General features: G+C 36.1%; 1 protein-coding gene across 1 annotated transcript in view; it reads left to right on the forward strand.

Moving 5' to 3' along the window:
• Positions 1 to 6267: 6267 nt before the first annotated feature.
• The window catches only part of LOC111518309 (esterase FE4), an 80116-nt gene continuing 61426 nt past the window's right edge, over positions 6268 to 24957 (forward strand). The window contains exons 1-3 of the mRNA XM_074178205.1: positions 6268 to 6280; positions 14833 to 15018; positions 21962 to 22155. Of these exons, the coding sequence (XP_074034306.1) occupies positions 6268 to 6280; positions 14833 to 15018; positions 21962 to 22155 (393 nt within the window). The remainder of the gene's footprint in view (positions 6281 to 14832; positions 15019 to 21961; positions 22156 to 24957) is intronic.

Below are 24957 nucleotides of genomic sequence, written 5' to 3' on the forward strand. Positions count from 1 at the left end.
AGCTATTGAAACCTTGAATTATCAAATGAAGTTGGATATTTTAGCCAAATCGAAATTATATAGAAATAATTTGAAAACTCGTAACATACACATTGCTGTGGATCTTATTTCTGAGGATTATAATGCTAATAAATTTCTATTAAAATACTTAAGACAAGTGAAAGTCTATGATACAACATCTAAAGTCGATTTGAGAAGAAGAGTACTCACTACGGATGGAATAGAATACACATCTGAAGAATTGCAACGTACTGCGGAAGACGGAAAAATTCTTAAAACTTTGTCTCGCAAATTCGAATTCAGAGTTAGTCAACGAAGAAAATAAAAAAAGAAAAATCCAGTCTTCTCCTGGAAATTCGGATCACCCCCGAAAATAACCACTCGGTCGTTATCCCAACGTCAAAAATATTAGAATTCAATTATTTCATGGAAATAGTGTGTGTAGATTATATTATATATATGTATATTATATTCAACTTCCGTGTTTGCATTCACTGAGTTTTTGTTTCAATTAGGTGATATTTTTTAATTAAAATGAAATTTGGCCGCCACATGAATTTACGTTCAATATACACTGGATTCGATGTGCTTCGGAATACGGTAAATAATAATGATTTTGATATTCTAGCAGTGTCTGAAACATGGCTAAGACCTAATTGTGATGTGTTTATGTTCCAAATACCTTCTCACAAATTTATTCATGTAGCTAGAGAAACTAGAGGTGGAAGGGTGGGACTTTTCCTTAAGAAATCATTTCGTTTTAAAAAGTTTAATTAGCGAAATACATGATAATATTGAACAATTGTGGATCGACATTAAATACAACTCATCTGTTTATATTATTGGTGTTATATATAGGCCTCCAAACACGAATATTTCTGACTTCATAAATGACCTTGAAGAGAGCCTAACCATAGTCGCGCCGCATTCTGACAATATAATTTGCATGGGAGACTTTAATATTAACGGGTTAGACATTATAGATAGAAATTATATCCATCTCACAGACATCTTAGATACTTACGAATTGAAACAAATTATAAATTCGCCAACAAAAGTAACACAATCATCATGTTCTCTGTTGCACTACATTATCGTTCACGTTAATTTCAAATGGTCTGATTGTGGCACAATGGACTTACATCATGTTTCAGATCATTTTCTAGTTTATTGTTATGCTCCTGAAATCATTGTGAAATACAACCCTGTTACGCGAGCTTTCCGAAATTAAAAAAAAAAACCAACTATGTTCATTTTACAAATGAGTTAGAATCAATCTGCTGGGATCCCTCGTATCTTTCAGAAAACATTGATGAAAAAATCAGTTTTTTTGTTTTCAAATCCACACGTTGTTCAATATTCATGCACCATATGTCACAAAAATTTTTACCAAACCTTATACACCATGGATTACAGAAAATGTGAAGTTTATGATGAAAATAAGAGATAAAGCCAGAAATAAATTCGAAAAAACCGGTAAAGCTGAAGATAGGAATTATGACAAAACTCTTAGAAACTTTACTAAATCTTCTATTGAGCGAGAAAAAAAGGCTTATCTAGAATACATCGCCTCTAATAATATTCACAATAACTCTAGAGATCTATGGTTAAAACTAAAAAAACTCAATATTCACAATAGAAAACCTATATTGAATCTTTCCTATCATTTATGTGATCCTAACAACATGAATGATTTTTTATTGCTTCGCAACAACGGTGTAATAAGGTTGACCCAAATCTGGAACAATTTTACAGTAATAATGTGAATGATTCTATCACATTACTTCTTGAATTGGTGTTGATCCCCGAAAATGAATTCTTAACCTTCATGTCACAAATAAAAAGTAGATCAAGATGATCTCGATAATTTTCTCTTAAATCTCTGTTGTCCATCTATAATATCCATTATTCTACATATTATAATCTTTTGCTTGGAGAAGAAAGTTTTCCCAAGTATGTGGAAGCAGTCTATCGTGGTACCAATACACAAAATTAAAGAACCTAAGGAATTCAAAGACTTGCGTCCTATAGGTCTTCTTCCATTTCTTTCTGAAATTTTGGAAAAAGCTATTGCTCAACAGTTGAGAAACCACCTTCACAACAACAATGTACTTCCAATTGTGCAATCTGGTTTCAGACCAAACTATAGCTGTGCTACAGCTTTATTGAACATATTAGATGATATCGTCGTAGCATCGGATAAAGACGAAATCACTGTTCTACTATTGATCGACTTCAGCAAATCTTTTGATACATTCAATCATCAACTACTTCGATCTATATTACATTATAATGGACTTTGTCAAAGCACTTTGAAATTTTTCGATTCATATCTTTCACATAGACAACAAACTGTTAGAGTGGAGAACCACATATCAGATTTCAAGAATACTTTTTCAGGTGTCCCACAGGGTTCACTCCTTGGACCTATCCTCTACATAATTTACACCTTCCATTTGACAACCTGTTTGAAAAAACTCAAATATCATATGTCTTTTATTTTCTTTTTTTCCTGGAAGGTGGTTGAAAGCCATTGCCCCGGCATATCTTAGTTTTTTTTTGTATTCCGTAAGATTACATTTTCTAACATGAATTTCATGGTTTTGTCTAGTGGGTTAATTGTGTATTTCGTGAGATCTACTGAACGATGACAAATTTGAGTGGATGTAAGATAGTAATTTATAAAGATTGATACCAAATACCGTCAGAATTTTATTTAAAGAAAAGACTTCTTTGCATGATTCGTTGTATTTTAGATCGAAGATTAATCATACAAATCTTTTTTGGATAACAAAAAATCTTCCTACTTCCACTGATTGTCCCCAAACTGTTATGTTCATACACAGAGTTGAATATACAAGAGAGTAATACAAATCTGGCAAATGCCCTTTATTAAAGTTATTTTCAAGAGTCGCAAATGCAGAGAACGTTTTGCCGAGTTTTTTGCAGAAGAATTCGATGTGTTTTTTGAAGTCAAGTTTGCTGTTTAGTTGTGTTCCTGAAAATTTTGTAAGGTATGAGGTTGTCAAGGAAACCGAATCTATATTTAGATACAAGTCATTAAACTAACCCAGCTTGCTAATGAATTCAACGCAAACTGACGTCGACATACATGAATGCCGTTTCATGTTCAATGAAACGGAGCAAGTCATTAACATAAAGAAGGAAAAGAAAAGGTCCCAGTATTCCTCCCTGCGGCGTACCAGTTTCGGTCTGCCGTTCTTCTAAGCACGTCTTATTTATATTTACTTTAATTATTATTTTTTCCATCATTGATGAATGAATCCAACTGTTGATGGGTCCTCGTATGCCTATTTTACATAATTTTTCATACAAGAATTGAGGATTCATGGTTTCGAATGCTCGGGTAAGGTCAAAAAATACCACAATTATGTACTCAGTCATTTAAAGTTTCATGAATATATTTATCACTTCGGCCAAGACAGTCTCGATGGTAAAATTTCTACGAAATCCATGCTGTGGGAAGATGATATTATTTTTTTCGAAAAAAAACATAATTTGTTCATATACGGCTTTTTCTATCACTTTGGAGAATGAGTTCAAGACGCAAATTCCTCTGTAATTTCCTACATTAGTCTTCTCTGCTTTTTTGTAGACTGGAACAACTTTTGATACTTTTGTGTAGTTGGGAATTTTCCTTCACATATCGATGCATTCATAATGTTGGCTAAATGTTTGAATATTCTAGAGCTACTTTCAATCTGGTTTCATAGGTATTTCATCAATACCGTTGGAATTTTATTTATGAAATCGTATAGGATTTTTTCAACGTCAATATGAGATATCGGCGAAAAGTACATAGAATGTGAGAGTGAGAAATCCGTGGTTGTACATGAGTTTTTTGGTAGGTTCATGCCATCGATTTGGTTTTTCAAAGTATTGAAAACTGGTCTGCAAAAATATCTGATATTTGTTTATCATTTGAGGTTATTTCATCGTTGAATATCAGGAAGAATTTTTCATGCGTTCCTTTATTTCTACCGAGTGTGATGTTTACCATTTTCCTCAGAGTTTTAGTTTTGTTATTAGAATTCATAATCTTTTGTTCTGTGGGTATTTGCTTTTCTTTTTGAATTTTCCTATCGACTATGTTTTTGTTCTGTTTATATGTTTCACTTAAGATATTGCTCTCAGGAAAGCAATTTTTTAACCAATTGAGTGATTTTAAGTTCTCTAGCTCAAATGATAATTCTTCAGAGAGCGGTATTTTTGGGACCTTGAGGCGGTTTCGTTTAGGCCTAACTTTTTGCTTCCCGAAACAAATCTCAAAATACCAATTATTAAAGTGGTCGATAAATTCTTTCATCATGTTATCTATGCTTGATAATTCTATCGCGTCAAGGATTCCAAATCTAGTTTTGAATTCCTCAGTAGTAGAAGATAATATTGATCAACTAATTAATTTTGAATATCACAATAGATAATGAAGTTTGGAACAATCATGAAACACAAATCAATTCAAAGAACTGAGATTTAAAAAAAAAGGAAAGAAGAAAAAAAAATCACATCAAAGGTGCTGCTTCGTTCTCTCCTGTTCATAAAAGAGGACATATGCTTCATCGCTCACAAGTGATTTTGGCGAAATTGGGAACACGTGCGAATCGTTGTATTCATGCCACGTGCCACTATATGGGTGTCTGCAATATGCTGTGTAATGTCCGTTGTAAGTAGTCCCACTGTGATTTGAAAGTGCATATAGAGTATAACGACAAGGAGTCACATTGTCTGCTGCATAACTACTCATATCTAATCCATCTGAAGAACAGTCAATGGAAACATTCAATTTGCCTCTGAATCTTTCCGTTGAAGGAAATCTTTTCAAATGACTCACTAAAATACGGGGAAACTTATAGATTTATAAGGACTTTGTACGTTTTCTCCTTTGCTTGCAACTCGAACACATTGGTTTTTCATCTCCATCCAGAGTTTCCTCTCTTGTGTAAAAGAATCCAAGCAATGTGACAAACTCAATTGGACAATTCTTTGTGGTATGGGAAGAGACAAATCCCAGAAAGGATCAAAGGTTACTGATGAGTGTCCAGAGTGTGTGCACTTCATAGTGGATTTTAATTGACCAACGAAATGGTCTACAATCTTGGAGTTGTTCATATTCAAATATCTCTGTCAGGACTCTTGTGCTTTTCCGTTGTCGCTCAATTTTTCGTCAATCTCAGTTTAGATCGGTTCAGGTTCCTCAGTAATTCTGTTGAGGTCCTCATGTGAACTTTCTAAAAGATATCGAAGGAATTCGTGGGTGTCTTTTGATTGGCAGAACCCAAGAATCGAGGGGCAAATCGTTGAATCTGATTTTTGAAGTAGACTGTGTTAATCACTCTATCAGATGAATCTTCTGACCACAATTCCTTGATAACTTCTGCGAACGCTTTGATTAAAACACCTTTCATACTAGAAATACTAGTATTTATATATTCCATGTGTGTATGCTCTTTTTGGCATTCCAGCAACCATCTCGTGTTTGATAAACACTGGATTATACTGTTCATGAAACAGGTGTTTCCAAGATTTTTTAACCCATTGAACCCAAGAGGTTTGACTGAAGAATGTATCACCGATCTATTGTTGTTTCGATTCCTATTGCATAAAAAATTGAATTATCTCCCAAATAATTGTATTTCCGTGTTTGTGGCAATTCCGCTGATGAAGCTGCTGCTGCACCGCTGGATACAGAAGTCAAAGGAACGTGACAAGAAGCCAAAGTATCGACGTATGTGGAATCCCAGACAAACGGTTTTCCTTTCCGCCAAGGACTGAGAGTCATGCCATCTGGTCGTTTCCCATCATCGCTGCAAGTGCCTGAGGGTTCTAAGATGGAAGGTATATTTGCCGAACCTAAGGCACGTTTGATGAGGGGATGTCCACAGGGAGGGGTCTTATCACCCCTTCTCTGGAACATAGTTCTGGATACCCTAATTAATCACCTTAACAAAAATGGATTCTACACAATTGCTTACGCAGATGACATAGTTATCTTGCAGACCGGCAAATTTGTAAACACACTGAAACATAGTGTAAGGAACACTCACTGTCGATCAATCCCAAGAAGACTGAGATGGTCCTTTTCACCAGGAAAAGAAGTTTAACGGGCCTAAAACCTCCCGAAATCTTCAAAAGCCAACTGAACTTTTCTGAAGAGGTGAAATACCTTGGTATTATCCTCGACAAGAAGCTAACATGGAACTCTCATCTACAGAGTAGAGCAAAAAGAGCATACGTGGCTTATGAGCAATGTCGGAGGACAGTGAGAGGCGCATAGGGTCTTTCACCCCGTGTAGTCGCCTGGATCTACACTGCAATAATAAGACCTATGTTAACGTATGGAGCCATTGCATGGGGACCGAAAGTTCTACAAGCAACGGCCATCCAAAAATTATATCAAATACAGCGACTGGCTTGTTTAAACATTACAGGAGCCATGAGAACAACACCAACCGCGGCAATGGAATTAATCACGGGTCTGACCCCTCTGGATCTGTACGTTAAGGAGGTTGCGTTAACGGCCATGGTACGATTGCACACGGCTGGTGTAAACCTAGAAGTAGGAATGGGTCGATTGAGGCTGGGCCTATGGCGGGAAGCGCTTACTGCGCAACCTCTGCTGCAGGCAACAAGTGATGCAATTGAACCCAGGTTTGTGTTTAATAAACCCTACAAAATACAAATTAAGCAGAACACAGAGTCAGATGCTACAAATGCAATACGGATTTATACAGATGGCTCAAAAACCAAAGACAGCTCAGGATGTGGAGTGTACTCCAGATTACTAAGCCTAAGGATTGAGTGGGGAATGGGAAGAAATACCAGCGTGGTCCAAATAGAACTGGCTGTGTGATAATGTAGTCCAGCCCGCTTCCAATCATTTTTCCATTGGATTTTTTAATAATAATAAAATATCTGCCAAAAAAATATTGATGTGAATAGGCGGAGTGCCAGCAAAGCTGCTTTTAAACTCAACCTACATTTTCAAAAAAGTATTATTATTCGATCACCAATTCTTTTCCATGAACGAATGAACCACGGTCAGCCTGAGAAAAATGAACTTCTCATGCTCTTTGAGTATTTTTTTGAGTTTCTCAAATTGAGGATTTGAATTCATCGGGTAGGAAATTATAGAATTTAGCTGAGTGGTATAAGAAGCTACGAGTAAAAACAGAAGACCTATGTTCAGGAATCACCAGCACTGACCTGTTTCTAGTGGAAAAGCTGTTAATATTTGAGAAAAAATTCATTTTTTTCATTAAATATTGTGGCATTCCGGCTAACGTGTTTTGTAAAGCGTAGTTCAGAATGAACCACAGGCCTCAGTTTATTGCTTCAGTTACAGCAATATCTCGCAATCTTTTCGGTCTGCTGCCGATAGTTGGTTCCTTTTGTCTTTAGACCCACATGAGAAGACCATGCCCTCGAATTGCTCGTACAGAATAAACAATGTGGCATGAGCTGTGTAGCACGTAACGCCGTCCAATTGAAGTCACATGTCATTAGTGTCCAGACCAACCAATTCAGGTCAAAAGAATTTGGTAATCATCGACCTATAATAGTACTCACCGTTGACAGTGATGGCCTGGCCAACATCATCCTTAAATAAATATGTACCAATGGCGTTACCAGCTCTTGGATCTCATGTGGATGGGTATCGTCCTAAATTCGACAATTTTGTTTGTTTCCGTACCCATTCGTCCAGAAATGAAGATAATTTTTCGACGAAAATTAGGGTCAGTTGCCATTCAACAAACACAAGTAGTTGTATATGGCCGTTTACTTTCAGTTCCCGGGTCAGTTGGATTTTGAACGGGCGCAGGCCCAAATCACGTCGCAAAATTTGCCAAGTTGTGGTCTGCGAAGGGTAGAGTTCTTGTGAGCGGCGCGAAAAATAACTGTCTCGGATCCTCCTGCGCACTCTCACATACAGCGGTGATGTTTTCGGCAGATCTTGCGTTTTTTCGACATACGAGTGTTGGTCGATCATTTACTGAACCAGTGGACTCAAATTCAAACACTACATTGCGAACAGTTCCCTCGGTAGGAGAGAACATCCATTTTATTATTTACCCGTGTTGTAATAACTGATTTGACATATGTAGCTTCAACAAGATGGCCGTTATCAATTGTCAAAGTTTGGAAGTCTCTGTTGGAAGACCCTATAGTTGCCAAATTTTTGTTCACCTCACGACCAAAAATGATGTGGAACGTATACTACAATAGTTAAAGAGATTTTTTGTAAAACATTTCACAAAACATCTGGCTGTGAAATAGATTCATTTGCGTTCCCGCTTATTTTAAAGTGGGACACGTGTATCGGCTTTGGAAATTCACAAAGACTCATTGAAAACGCTTTTCAGAATGTTAGTGAAGAAGGTTTTCATCACGATATCTTATCTAACAGATAGAACTAATCCCAATTATATCTTCATAGTTATTGTGATGCTCTGTTTGGAACCTTTGGTGTAGTAACGAATATTACTGGAAATTTTTCCAAAACACCAAACCGTTATTTTAACACCTCGACCCGTATTTCGATCCCCAAGTGATCATCTTCAAGAGGAAATTCAAACTTTGATGAGTTTGATCTTCCTCCACGTGTCGAGGTGTTGAAATAACGGTTTGCTGTTGGGAAAAAACTCCAGTAATATTCATAATAGTCGTTTTATATGTAATTAATTTTGAACTTATTCAGTTATTTTCCGTTACAGCTACCTTTCGAAGAAACTTCCAGTCTACTTCCAGTTATGGTCTATATCTATGGTGGAACCGGACAAAGTGGCGAACCTACCGAATATAATTTTGATTTGTTCCTGGATCAAGATATCGTTGTTGTTACTTTCACTTTTCGTTTAGGAGCTCTTGGTATGTAATTTTTCGTAACTGTTAACAGTGCCACTTTAATGAAATGAATAAAAACAATTTTGTCTTATTTCCACTAGTTATTTCATTTGTACGACCGGTTTCAAGTTTTACCCCATCGTTAAGTATGAAATTGAGATGTGAATTCTGAAAAATAGTTTATATAGGGAGTTTTTAGGAGAGCTAGAAGGCGAGGCAGTTGAATAAACAAGGTAACTATAAAATTCAACACTGAAGATTATAGGGGTTATCAAACTTATGAATTCAAGAGTGGAGACCTACATAAGTCAAGTCGAATTACTCGTTTAGGGGTATATATTTCGAGTTTTTATTTGATTTATTAATTTCCATGGCTTCCAAACTTTCTTTCCTTCATTACAAACGTGTAGGATTTTGGGGTTATTTTTACCTATCTTGTGATTTGTTTCTTATATCTGTTCATACATTGTAGATTTTTTTCCAAATAGACGTGTTCACGAAGCCTTACGTCAAAATTTCAACCGGATTGGCCTGTATACAGGGTTTTCTTTAAACACATGCTAATATTTAAGGAGGTAATTCATAGACCCATTTTAAGGAAAAAACGTCCTATGGACGTATGTCCTAAACGCCTTAACTTTTGAGGTACAGGGTGGCAAAGTTTTCAAAAATAATCAGTTTTTTAATAATAACTGAGATAATTTTGTAGACATCTTTGGCATATTTGGTACATATGTTCCATGCCTCAAGACGCATTTTCTGATGTACAATTTTCTTAATTTTCTCTGCCAGTGGCGTATGTACGAGTTTTGAAATGTATATTTTTGGCGAAAAAATACTACGCCATTGCTTTATCTTGAATTAAAAATTATTTTTAAAATCTTCATACATTTTTGAGCACATTTGATTTGTTGGGTTTTCTTTGTCCGACGCATGGTTTTCGCTCAAAAAATTAAAAATCGCTTTACTAAAGGATAAATTCCTTAAAAATCTGATGCGGTATCGTGCATCGACTGAAAGCAAACTAAGAGATCAGATTTGTTGCAAAATAATTGAGGATCTAAAAGGTATTTGTTTGTTGTCAGATGCACTGTTCTCAATTAAAATTACGTCATAACGCAGCACCGCTTAATAATTTTTGAAAACATAAATTTAGTTATCCTGGAATAAATGACGTGTAGCAGAATTTATTTACTGCACCTCTTGGATATATGGAGTTTGTCGATATGTGATTTCTTTTAAAGATTAAAAGCAGAAAAAAGAGCGTACCCACCATAGCAATAAAAAACGAATTCTCTGTATGTACAAACGTCAGTAGCTAATATTGATGTTGGTTTAAAGTAAGATGTTGGTGTTAAAAACTGTCACAGCGCGTTTTGATTGATTTTGAAGTGTTATTGAAGTTATTTTGGTAGTCCGCTGTTTTTCTGAATATCAGTAAATATGGTAAATTATACGAATGCGGAAATGGCGCAAATGCATTACGTATATGGCCTTGCCGATGGTAATGCAATAGAAGCCAGGCGCATTTATCAGGAGAGATATCCTAATCGTGCCTTAGCAGATAGCCGAACCTTTTCAAATATTCATCGTCGACTTGGGGAAACTGGTAGTTTCAAGAAAGGGGGACTCCGGAAGGTAGACCTCGTGTAGTAAGAACTCCTGAAATTGAGGAAGCGGTGCTGCAAGAAATTGAGGAACATCCTGAGACGAGTACGAGGAAGATCGCTAGAACTCTGGATATTTGTCATCAAATTGTTTGGCGTATTTTGGTTGATTTTTTGTTATACCCATACCATATTTCAAGAGTGCAGGCATTACTCCCCAGAGATTTTCCACAGCGTGTGAACTTCAGTCAGTGGTATCTATAAAGTATTGCATTAAATCCGCAGTTTGAGACACAAATTTTGTTCACAGACGAAGCAAATTTTTCTCGGAATGCCATTCAAAATTTCCATAACAATCATGTGTGGGCTGAAGAAAATCCCCATGCAATAACCGAAACCCATTTCCAACACCAATTTTCGGTTAATGTATGGGCAGGAATTATAGGTGATCATCTAATAGGCCCATTTTTTCTACCAGGACGCCTTGATGGTCGTTCTTATTTACACTTTCTCGAAGAAGACTTACCTGGGTTATTGGAAGATGTGCCACTTGCGTTAAGGAATCGAATATGGTACATGCACGATGGCGTCCCTGCTCATTTCAGTGTAATTGTCCGAAACCATTTAAATACAGTTTATCCTAATCGTTGGATAGGTCGCGAAGGACCTTAGCAATGGCCAGCAAGATCCCCCGATCTCAACAGTTTAGATTTTTTTATGTTTTCAAATATTATTAGGGAATTGGTAATGCGTTATGAAGCAATTTTCAGATTCTCATTCATTTTAGAATTGATCTAATTTCTTAATTTGCTTTCTGTCGATTTTTATTTCTTTGAGTGAAAATCATGCGTCGGACAAAGAAATACCAGGAGATCAAATTTTCTCAAAAATAAATGATGATTTTAAAAATGATTTTATTTTGGATAGAAAGCATTGGCGTAGTACTTTTTCCCCAAAAATATTCAATGCGAAACCCGTAGGGATGCCACTGTTTGAAAAAATACAAATGTGTGTACATCAGAATATGCGCCTTGAGGCATGGAACATATGTACCAAATATGCCAAAGATATCTACAAAATTATCCCAGTTATTATTAAAAAACTGATTATTTTTGAAAACTTTGCCACCCTGTATCTCAAAAGTTAAGGCTTTTAGGACATACGCCCATAGGAAGTTTTTTTCTTAAAATGGGTCTAAGAATTACCTCCTTAAATATCAGCATGTGTTTAAGGAACACCCGGTATACTACAGAGCATTCGCCCTAAATGAGCAATTCGATTTATGTAGGTCTCCACTCTTGAATTTATAAGTTTGACAACCCCTATAATCTTCAGTGTTGAATTTTATAGTTGGCACTCTTGTTCATTCAACTACCTCGTCTTCTTGCTTATCTTATCTTGCACTATTGTATAAACAAGTTTTCAGATTTCAAATGTTACTTTCATACTTGATAATGGGATAAAAACCAAAACTGGTCGTAAAATAAAATAACTAGTGGAAATTAGACAAAAGTGTTTATATTCATTTCATTAAAGTTATCATGAATTTCCACAAAATAAACAAGTCAACAATCACACAGATGTTAACAATGTAGTTCATGTGGCTGTGATAACTACGTCAAGTATTTTGCATTTTCTTGATAAGAAATATCGGACTTTTAGAATGTTTTTCACTGGTCTTCAAGGATTCAGTATAACGAATGACAATAAATCATTTAATGACACAAGCATCTGGAACTTGCATTTCAGACGAATTTGAAAAAACCATTACGTAGTGAAGGAAATAGTTAATGTGCAACTTGTTCTTGAAGATTACTTCATATACACAATTGAATTCAAGATTAGATAAAATATTACCGTTTTTCGGATATGGAAAGACAAATATTTGAATACACTGGTTTTATTTTCCAAAATAATTAATTAGATTGAAATTGTACAAGAAGTTAATGATTTCTCCTCAATGCACTCCTCCAAAATGAATTACCGGTGCTCAAATTGGTGGTAGCTCAAATTGAATTTACCCAAATATTTTTTAATGCCGTTCACCTGGCTGGAATGTCGAGATAAAGTTAACAATCCATAACCACATTTCATTCAAATTAGCGATTAATGCCCATTTCTCGCGGGTAGAATACTATACTTTTTCTATGAGTTGTATCAGTAATATGTTAATTCATTTCTGAAGAATATTCTAAAAGAGAGTAATATCAATGTGCTCCAAAACAAAAAATATTTTATGTTATAGGTATCATGAAAAAAATTAGGTGTGGGGAAATATAAGAAACTGAAGTCGATGTGAATTCAATCTACGAACATTACGATTTGATTTATAGCCATTCTTTAAGTATGTACATACGGATGCCTATTCGGATGTGATTGGTTAGTAACTCGTCTACAGCCAGGGAGGAAGGGGGGCAGAGACAGATACTCAGCTTTGTTCGAGAAAAAATTGTTTTTTAATCATCGACTTCGTGTTGATGTAGACACTACCTTGCACTAACGAGAGACCACATAGACAGAAACCGGTCTGGAAGTGTGCCTGACACCTGACGGTGTCGTGGTATAAGCCAGGGAAGTAGTTATTTCCTGATTGGTGTCAGTCTATGAATCTACTGTGTAGGCAAGGAAGATTGGCCCGAATGAATTGTTCCTTCAGATGATTTGATTTATAGCTAGTCTTCAAGTTTATAGCTAAATTTATTTCCTTTTATATGGATTTGGGCCATTTGGATATGCGGTTGGTTAGTATCTCATCTACAGGCAGAGGGGCGGGGAGAGATATGCTGCTTGTCGTTCCCTTCAGCTTTGTTCGAAGTATGACACTCTGAAAAAATTTGATTTTTGATTATGAGAAATCATCGAGTGGGTAGGATACTACCATGCATTGGCGAGAGGCCAAGTAGCCCGAAACCTGTCTGCAAATAGGCCTGTTCCAATAATTAAAAATCGATTCTGGTAGTTGTATCGTCAAAAGCATATGCAGGAATTCCGTCTGTGAAGAATCCTGCACTGACACCCGTCGCCCTTCACGGTATTAGCCAGGGGAGCAGTTGTTTTCAGACGGGTGTCGGTCCATGAACCCGCTGTCTAGGTTAGATTTGATTAGGTTAGGTCTAAAGTGAGTGGGTCTATTCGACACTCCACCGCAACCCGCGAGGGTTTATTGTGGCTCATACCTATTTACAAATGAACCCATCTTCTTTACGAAGCCTATTAGTTTGTATGGTGAGTGGTGTTTCAGGTCAGATGGTAAGAGTACGACTCTGCTGAACTCTAAAAACCTGCTCCGCTTATTCATCATTTTCCAAACAGAGGCGACACACACTGTCTTCTGTCAATCCTTGTCTCTGCATATGATGATTCAAATGACAGTAACCTATGAGAATGCCTTTTAGACATCGTAGCTCATCCCTAGTCTAGTCCAACAACTGTTTGGTATCAAGCTTCGAAGGGTGAATAAACGCTTTGGAGCGAGCCAATCCTGGAAGATTCTACCAGAAGTCCATAAATTTTCTTGCTATTCAGGTGTTCAATCATTATTTGGCAAAGCCTAACGCGATGCCAGTGACAGGTTTTGTTCCGAAGTTCCTCCTTTGCAAGGAAGTCATTGCCTTCCAGGCCAGTATGGCCAGGAATCCTACCAGAGACAATCTGTTGAGATTTCCACTGAGAAGAGATGTTTTTGGCAAAATGCTACCAATTTAGACGTTGCTTGATGGGAGCCAAGAGCTTTCCACGCCACTTGACTGTCTGAGAAAATGTTTATTGAGTTGTGTACTCGTATGAGGTTGGATTCATTAATTATTGTGTTTCCGCACACAATTTAATAGCGTAAATTTCCGCTTGAAATACAGTCGCATAGGTTCCTAGGCAGGTTGATATATCTGTCCTGGGTCTGCGACTGAAAACACCTGCACCAGAACCAAAAGGTGTTTTTGATCCATCTCTGAACCATGAACTCGCTGTCTAGGTAAGGAAGTGAACTACACGGAGCACCTCACAAATTAGTATGGCATAAAACTAATTGAGTTTTTAACCATTCTCATTTTTTGTTATAATGACTGATATTCAATAAATAATAATTTTTTCACTGTATTCCAAATTTCTCTAGAGATACACTTTCCGGTTTTATGTTTTCATTCTTGTTTTTGATGAATGATGAATTTGCTAATCTATGATTGCCTTGAAGATAGGGAATTATGTATCGTGTCAACTGTGATTATTCCGAAATTGTGGTTTACTGATTCACCCAATAATAAATGGTCACATTATGGCCGTATTTCCCAATTGCCATAGAATAACGTCTTTTGCCTGGTGTGAAAGATTTTATTTCTAATTTGTACATTTTTTGTATTCTACTTAGGTTTACTTACAACGAAAGATGGTGTATTTCCAGCCAATATATCCTTGAAAGATCAAAATTTGGCACTGAAATGGATTCAGAGAAATATTATTTATTTTGGAGGTGATCCCTCAAAAGTTACTTTAGTTGGACACAGTTCAGGAGCTGTTTCCGTAGGATTCCATGTCATCAGTGAAAAATCCAAAGGTGAGAACTAAAATCTGTATTTATTAAACACTCTCAATCTGATAGATGATACTGAGTATTATGTACCACCATTCGCGAAATGAATAAAAAGGTACTCATTTGTGAATTTTACTAATTTGGATTTCCGTTGTCTGATATGATTCTAATATGAATAGAAATGTCTGGAAAAACAAATGAGATCGAAATGAATAGCTGAATATATCAATAATTATAATATCTCTCATCCGCTAAAGCGGAGATTTGTCGATTTCTAAGATTTACAGACCGATGACATGCTTGATTTCGTGTTATAAGTTGTCCACAAGCTACACACGAATACTCACCGCTGTTGACCGAGTGTTCGAACGGATATATGAGCAGAGAGTGTCGATGAGAGGAGTCACTGGATGTGAAGAAAACCTGCTCATCGATACATGTATAACACAGGATTCAATACAATATAAGTGTAACCTCTCTATGGCCTGGATCGATTACCGTAAGACATTTGATACAATATCGCATGAGCTCATCTTGCATTTGCTCAGCTGCCTTGCGGTACCCGACAAAATAGTGAGGTCCATTGAACAACTGATACCACTTTGGCGAACTGGCTTCACTATGACATCTGGTCAAGCAAGACTCCAAACAGGGTGGGTTTCAGAAGGGGTGTATTTCAGGGCGATTCTCTGAGTCCCCTTCTCTTCTGCATCTCACGTTTGCCATTATCCGCTCAGAAATACTCAAGGTATGACTGTGGCATCCATTTGTTTTATATGGATTATCTTAAACTTTATGCTTCTGGAGAGAAGGATCTCCATCAGTCCTTGAGGGTGGTGGAAGAGTACACGCATGCTATCGGTATGAAATTCGGTATAGACAAATGTACAATAGTCCATTTCGAAAGAGGATGATGCGGGGACTACGTAGAGGATGTGCAGCTTGTAGATGGAAGTATCCTACATCATTTGGATGCCAAAGAGACGTATACTTACCTCAGTGTGAAACAAAGCCACTCTGGTCATCTGAACTGACGGGAAAAAACAAAATTGCTGCAACAAATATGCTTGCCGTTCCAATCTTACTCTACTCGTTTGGAGTAGTGAAGTGGACTCGTGAGGAACTGTATCAACTCGACGTAAAGACCCAAAAAAATCTATAGGAGTTTGCATCACAACTCGTCTGTTCCACGGTTGTACTTCCTCCGACAACAGGGATGCCGTGGACTTTTGAGTTTGGAGTATTTATTTGACAAAATGGTACTGGATATAGCCTGTGAAGTCGTCAGGAGTTTGGATCCCCTTCTCTGCATGGTCTGTGACTATGAGAGAGCAGGAATTGGAGCATTTCTCCTTATGGCAGCTGCCTGAGGAGCTGATGAACTAGGTTTAGTTTTCGACACTGAACGAGGAGACCACAACTCTGTCACCAAGTTGAAACCCGTTCAGCAAGAAACTGAGGTAGAAGTCGCAGAGATCACCTCACTTCTGCGAAAACACAAGGATGAGCATGGGGTCTTCTTCAATAACATTGAAGACCATGGCTTATCAAAGCACCAGACCAAAGCGATATTTGTCGTGGAGTTTTCAGCTCCTGGCGAGACGAATATCGTTAGAAAAGAGGAGGAAAAACGGATAAAATATCGAGATTTTCTCTTCGAACTCCGCAGACTCTATCCAGATCACTCTGTCAAGATGGTCGTTCTGATTATTGGAGTCCTTGGTGGAATGATGTCTTCTCTACTCTCGAATCTCAAAATCATACCGGCTTGCCGCACTCAGGCAGATATCTTAGCCGCACAGATGCAGAAGGCTGTCATTCTTGGCCCACTGCGTTCGCTCAGGGCACATGATTCTCGGACCCAATGATTACTTACCCCACGGTGTGGGGAGTGGTCATTGGTTGATTGTGCTAGCGCGTTTATTGTGCCAAAACAAGTTTTATACACAAAGGGAAAAGGGTTAGCCGGAGGCTATCTTCCACCCGTCCCATAATTAAGAAAAAAAATCATACAGTAAGACTATAAGTAACAGTTACAATAGACACAAAAATTATATAAAAAAATATTATTGAGATAATATAAAATATTACAATTATTTTTGAACATCTAAGAAATGAATTTTCAAAGTTTTTTTGAATTGATTTATAGACAAATGAATATGCGGTAATAAATTTGTAGATACTTCGGCCCAAAGTAAAAGAATTCCCCCTATTTGGTGGTAACATGATATGGAATGGTAAATGTATCTTTTCTTAAATTGATAGAATGATTATCAGATTGCTTACTAATTAAGCTGAACAAGTAATTAGGAGTTTTGCTTTCCAATAGTATATATAGGAATACAGATATGAGTTAACGAATTCTAAACTCAATATACAACTAATCTAATTTCAATAAATATGGAGTTACATGCATACATACAAGTATTTTATATGCGTTGAAGTTTGTGTTTATTATAGTCTGGCAAGAAGTTGTAATACACTGAGCAGCAATACTCAATATGGGGATAAATCAATGATTGAACTAATTTCAGTTTTGTTTCTTGAGAAAGCTGGAACTTGAACTTGTATAAGGATTTCAGTTCAAAAAAGCAAGTTTTGTAAATGTGTTTAACGTACTCGTTGAACGAGAGAGAAGATGGAAATTTGTTTGAACTTCATTTCTTTGTAGGTCAGATCCCAAACATAGAGTTACTGTTTTATTTGGATCTATTCGAAGGTCATGATTTTTGGAAAATGGAAGTGTATTTTCTAAATCTAAGTTCATCCTGGTGATAGCATAGTAGATATTATTAGATTGACTTGACAGATATAATTGAAAATCATCAGCATGTAAATGTACGTCGCACTGGGATAACGTGGCAGGAAAGTCAAAAATGAAAAAAAAAGAACATTAATGGACCTAGAATGCTACCTTGTGGTACACCTGAAGAAGTTTCTTGAAGAGATGAGCATAATTGATCATTATCCAGTATAACCCGTTGAGCTCTTCCTGTGAGATAGCTTCTCACCCACTCTAAAGAACTGCATTCAAACCCAATGTATTTTAGTTTACTCAGCAATAGTTTGAAGTTTACCAGATCGAATGCTTTGCTTTGGTCAAGCATAACCAAAAATGAGACCATCGATTTGTCCCGAGAAGTAGTGATATCATTGATAACCTTCAACAGAGCAGTGTTGGTACCGTGTTTCTGTCGGAATCCAGATTGCATTTCTGAAAGTATGTTAGTTGTATCCAAATATACTTTGATTTGTTGTGTTATTATTTTTTCAAAAAATTTCGAAAATGCTGGTGAAATACTTATTGGACGTAACTCGTTGAAACAAGTGGGTATAGGTATTTTGGAAGTCGGTAAAATATTAGCAATTTTCCAAAGATCAGGAAAAATGCCTTGCCTCAAAACTTGATTGAAAATATGTTTCACTTCATCTATGCAATGTGGAATAATAAATGAAATCATTTTAATATTGATATTATCGATACCGAAAGCATTTGATATTATTTTATTGATAGCTTCAAAGATATCCTTATTGGATATTTCCATAAACGAGAAACTTGCATTGATATTGAATCTGTTATTACTATAAAATAATGAAGTATCACTGTTAATTGTAGAATTTCCGGTAACATTAAGAAAAAAGTTATTGATTTCTTCTGGTTTACGCAGTTCTTGCGGTAGACTGTTGATTTCTGAAGAACGCTTTGTATTCACGCTCCAATATGACAGATTTTTCCAAATTGCTTTAGAATTTTTTTTATTTTTGTTTAGAATATATTGCATATATGAGTTTTTTCGCGTTTCAGAGCGTCATTAACGTAATTCCGTAGAGTTACACAATACTTCCTTGAAGCCGGTGTTCTCAAAGTTAAATATGTTTTATGAGCCTTATATCTAAATATATATCCTTGTATCTAAATATTTTTGGGAATTCACCTTTCCTTCATAAATGCGAATAGAAACTTCATTATCCCTGAGCATACAAAAAACATTAAAACTAAATTTTTGTAGGTATCCCCTTTGTGTAATGATATGGAAATTTTCTGAAGTCCAGAAGTGATTATTTCGACGATTGAATATTCCCTCGCGTAAAATAAATGAATATTTAACGAATTTAGGATTTTCAGAGTTCGAATAATTATTATTATGTATCTTCATTATTCGATATGACAGTCGAACTATTTGAACAAGTTAATGTGAAATCCATTCTTTTGTTGTTTAAATATGATTAAGATCATAATACACCATTATCCTTGTCAAAATTCAGTTGCGAAATTCACCATATGTATTGAATTTTTTAGCCCGATTTAATATTCTTTAATATTTAGAAGTATTTCTTGGAAAAACAATCTCAGTTTGTCAATTTTCAATCTAAAGGAGTGAATTTCCAAAGGCTCGAGACCTACGCCAATTTTGCAAAGCTGAAATTTTGAGAGTGTGTGTATTATTCACTCGATTATTAATTTGCTCCTATGCTTGCATAGGAGCAAATTTTTTTAGAAATAGTTCATATATCATAAACGGTCAGAGATAGGTATGAGACATAGTAGACATAGTAGATATAGGACATAGTAGATATAGGACAAACTTATTCACATTGATTGATTGAATTCAAAAATTGAATAATATACAGGGTGTTCCATTTGAAAAAAATAGTTATGGTCGTTTTTCAAAGATACAAACTGAGACGTATTTTTGAGACACTCTGTATGAAATAATATTTGATTTTCGTTCTGAAATGAAGACCACCATACCTTATCTCAATGTTGTAAGAATTTGGGTTCGATGTATCAGGTAATTCATGCGATATCAAATATTAAAAATACCATGTTTTCTCCAAAGGAAAATTACAAAATAATTGATATTTTAAAAACGGTGGGAGATAGGTGTAGAATATATTTCACAAAAGTAATTTGTATTTCGATGCATAATTCAAAAATGATATTATATATAGCTGTTCTGTTTGAAATTTACAAGTTGATGTGTGTTACATGTAGATGTGGCAACAATGTGGCGATGAAAATATTTTCATACGATAGATCACAGGCATCTTTATCGATTACAAGAATTTGAACCTCTCATCTTTTTTTGTTGTCTAGATACGTCTAAAAGACCATCGAATATGGAATACCCTCTATAAGTTAAAAATAGAACAGTTGAACAGAAAAATTGAATATTAGGAGATTTCAAGCCAAATTACTTCACGATGTTTCGATTGTTAGTATCCACAATCGTCTTCGGGTGATGACTGGACTAATTCCCGCACTTTCGAGTACCTGTACTAATCTATTCTTTTCGCGTCACAGGTTTAGCTGGAGATAACTGTTTGGCGGCAGTTGGCCATTTTTCGCATGATTATGGGTTTCAATACACTGCGTATCTCTACGCTGGCTTGACTAAATACATTGTTGGACAATATGTGTTCGACTCCGTTGACTTTTCTCCTGAACCAGTGTTCCTCCCTGTGTATGATCTCAGCTTCGGACCACTCGATGTTATGTTGATGGGTCCATACATGCTCTGCTCTTCCTGATTCGCTGGTTTCCTGCTAACGGATATTGTTTCTGGATCTGAAGCAGGTTCTGATGTATTCGAAACCAATTCTTCTTATCCTCTCCGATAATCCTCTGATGTAGGGAAGTGCAAGCACTGGTTGTGACAGCTTCTCTTCCTTGTGAGGCTCTTGTCTTTCCTCCAAAGTCTGTTCCACCATCGCTTTGGAGTAGTCATTCCGTTCAAGATCAGTTTTGATGATGTCTATTTCCTTTTCGAGACCTTCCTTCGTGTTACAGAGCCTGAAAGCACGGTTTAATGGCTTTGATGTATTTTCCTGGTGGGCTTGAATACTGTTTTTATTTTAATCTTCCCCAAGATTTTTCCGATTCTGACTATTACCCCAGAGATCTACGGTAGTAATGCACGTGCAACCGTTTTGGTTTCCTCCTTATCTTAACTTGTGGAAGTCTTTAGATTTCGGTTACGGGCACGTTCCTACGAGGAGCATCTTCAAGTGGCTTCAATATTGAATGGATACAGTGTAACCGAGATCAACAAGGTCATGAATTTGAAGACTTCTACAAGTTAAAATAGGGAGGAAACTCAAACGGTTGCACGTGCATTTCTACCGTTCATCCCTAGGGTAGCAGACAGAATTGGAAAAATCTTAGAGAAGCATAAAATAAAAACAGTGTTCAAGCCCATCAGGAAAATACATCAAAACCTGAGATCTACTTAAGACAAAAGAGATCACCTATCAGCTGCGTGGGTATATCATATACCATGCACCTGCAGAAAAGTTTTTATCGGTACCACCAAAAGATACATGGGTACAAGGCTGGATGACCATCAGAGAAAATGTAGATTACGTCAAATAGACAAATCTGCAGTAGCGGAATACATACTTAGTGAAGAAGATCACACGATACTGTTTGAAGATATGAAACTACTTGCCCCTGCTCATGAATACCACAGTCGGCTTATACGGGAAGCCATAGAAATCCATAAACGTACGGAAAACTACAACAGATAAGAGGATGCGGTAAGGCTAAACCGGATTTGGAATACCATTCTAAAAGATGCTGAAGCGTCAATGCAATGTTACATCATCAACAGGTACCTAATAACACTTCAGTCGATAACAAAGCATCGACAATAGAGACGGACCACTTGAGTCAACATAAATACAACCTACGAACTAGAAATCACCAGTCTTCGGTGAATCATAAAGATGAATTAACCTCTGAGGAAGCCAGCCACTCGTGCTGTCGGAACTATGGGATGCAGTTGCAAACTACGACGGCCTTCAAACCCGAATGAAGATAGTAACACTGAAAATCTCGGCCGCGAATGTCTCAAGTCATATTTTGATAGTATGAATTTTAAAACTGTATCCTCCTGAGAATAAAATCGCCATATTAGGCGTTACTTGTGAGCAAAGTGGATTAGATGATTGAATTATTTGTTTTCAGGTTTGTTGTCAGGTGCTATACTACAAAGTTCAAGTCCTATCGCGCACTTCGGTATAACAGTAGATGCCAGGCATAACGCTTTCGCTGTAGGAAAAGCGTTGGATCCCAACTTATCTTTCACGAATTCTTCAACAGACCTTCTGAGATTACTGAAAACGTTTCCCGCTGAAAAAATCATGAGGGCAGAAATTGAGGTAATTTTTTTACATTTTATAGAAAAAGTAGTAAATTTTATTGTGCAGGCTATAAGTCATATAACACAAATTAATGTGGTATTGACCTCAGACTTTCAGCTGAAAGGCTAAAACTTGGCAGAATTATACCCTGACAATTACTTTCAGATGTGTTGCCAAGACGATCTACCCCTTTTTCCTACCCCACCCAATTGCGTCAAACTCGCACTTTGGAAGACATTGATAATATGAATTTAGACTTTTATTAAAACTAACAATGGACGAGTATGTAAAAATTTCCAACAAATCAGTGAATATGAAACTGAATAAGCGATATTTTCAATAATCAAATTTCGGCTAAAATAATGAAGGGGAGACTGAGGTTAAGCAACTACTCTGAGGAAAAAAGTCCATCAGTGAATTCAATACAAAAAAAATTGAAATAATATTCAGTGTGTGTGAAATTTACTGTGAAAAAGAAACCAATTCTATGTTATAGAATTGACCGATATCTGACAAAATTCTAGTAGTTTAGGTAAAGTGGCCAGGAATGGGAAAGAAACTGCTCACGAATATTCTTTGATTTTATAAATATAGCAATTCAATTACAATGGATTTTCATCAAGTGTCATTAACAATATTCAACTATGAAAATACAATATAACTTTACTTTGAATTATCCAGAACACATTCATAAAACAATTCACAAGTACACAAATACAATAAAGGTTCTAAGTGTATTCATATCATAACACCTATTACGAGGTCTGTTCAAAAAATAAGGTGAATGTTCAAATTTCGCTGGCTACGTACATTTAAATAGCGATTTTTTGATTTTTCCTATTGGTACACTCGTCTCGAATATATTTACACAGTTTTAGCTATTTATCGGAGTCTACATAACTTTATTTTCAATTTTCTCAATGAATCTCTAAGATCACCAACCTGTACAAAGTTCTCAGAAACAATGATTGATTTCCTTTTTGAATGATCAGAACACATTGAGTTTACATCTGAGAAACTGGACCAATTATGTTACCTAATAAAATCACTAAAAAGTAAACTAGATACCAAATATCTACTAACGGTATAACGCAAAATTTCACTTCATAGTATGTTGTAACATTGCTGTCTGGGGGTTAGCCACTGAAAATGGCAAAATATTTGTGAAACAAAAGGCTCTGTTGAGATTAATGTTTAACCTTGATTACAGAACGTCATGTAGGGAAATATTTCAAGACAATAAAATATCAGCATATTCATTTTAAGACATACATGAATATTACTGGAGTTTTTTCCAACACCAAATCGTTATTTTTAACACTTCGACACGTGTTTCGATCACCAAGTGCTCATCTTCAAAGAGGAAGATTGAAACTTGTAAAAATAACGATTTGGTGTTGGGAAAAATCTCGAGTAATATTCGTTCTTACACCAAAGGTTCCAAACAGTACATCTTAAGACATACATTCATGAGAATATAAGACATTACGATCGGAAGTACATAATTATAATACTAGGAAAAACAATATGCTCACAACTAGTGAAAATATCTATACAAAATATGAAAAGACTCCTGTGTTTGTTGGAACGAGTATTTAAAATAAATTGCCAAACAGTATAAAGACACTGCCACGAGTTGCCTTTAGACAAAAACTTAAATCATTTTTATCGACAAATGGCTTCTATACAGTGGACGAATTTTTACTGTAAGTTGTGAATATTTGATATTTTTTCATGGACTGACTGTAACCTTGTTACCTTCTCTAATTATATATATATATATATATATATATATATATATATATATATATATATATATATATATATGTATTATACTATTTGTATTACTTATTATATGAGATCAAAATATTATTTCACGTATCCCAGCTATGTAATGTAGCTGAAAAGATAAATAAATCATATCTATCTATCTAATCTTTGGCTATTCGCCATCCGACAAAGATAAAAATATGCGATTGGGTACATGAAGTCTAGCAGCATGAAGAAGTGGCCTCAGGAGAAAAAGTTTTTGAAGAGGACGGAGGCCATAATTCTGGTGATTTACAAAGTCATGTAGGACTTGTCCATCACAGTGTGTAGGAGACAAGCACCAAGAGCAGAAGCCCTCGAGGTGCACAATTAGCTGAGTTTTCAATCTGAAATTTTTGGCACCAACACGAAGTGGGAACATTCCTCTGAATTAGCAACCAATATTCACAATTTGCAGGAAGGGGTTTTCATCCATACCAATGACATCGAACTGACCTACCAGGCAAAAACTTCATCGACGGAAAGTTTGCTTCGATAAGTAGTAACAACAAAATCGATTAGATTAGCCAATAACACTGCTGCACCTAATTCACATCTGGGAATACTTAACCTTTTCAAAAGGACTACCTTTGACTTGTCACGAATTCGAAACATGTGAATAGAGTGTTCTAATCAAATATGTACCAATCAGTGAATGAATTGGACAAAATTGGCAATTGTTTTGTAAATGTGATCCATTTTTTTCCACAGTATTTTGGGTTTTGTTATGCCAACTTATACTTATACCTGTCATCCATAGCTCTTGCATAAAATACTTTACGAATTCAATAACGGATGTTGAAAAACCGAACGGATCATATATACGGGCTAACTATGATAATATGAAACAGACAAACACGAGTCTGATATGAAAACTACTCTTTACTAGACACTAATATAATCCTGAAACCTCGACTGTACTGGCAGCGCCACAGTCGAATAAATGTGGTTATTGATAGATATCTGGGAAAGATGATAATACTTGACTCGTGATTACTAGCCCACTTCCGC

The sequence above is a fragment of the Leptinotarsa decemlineata genome, unplaced genomic scaffold (assembly GCF_025532065.1).
Source record: "Leptinotarsa decemlineata unplaced genomic scaffold, Ldec_3_MD MMD2_tig00003736_RagTag_RagTag, whole genome shotgun sequence".
Lineage (NCBI taxonomy): Eukaryota > Metazoa > Arthropoda > Insecta > Coleoptera > Chrysomelidae > Leptinotarsa > Leptinotarsa decemlineata.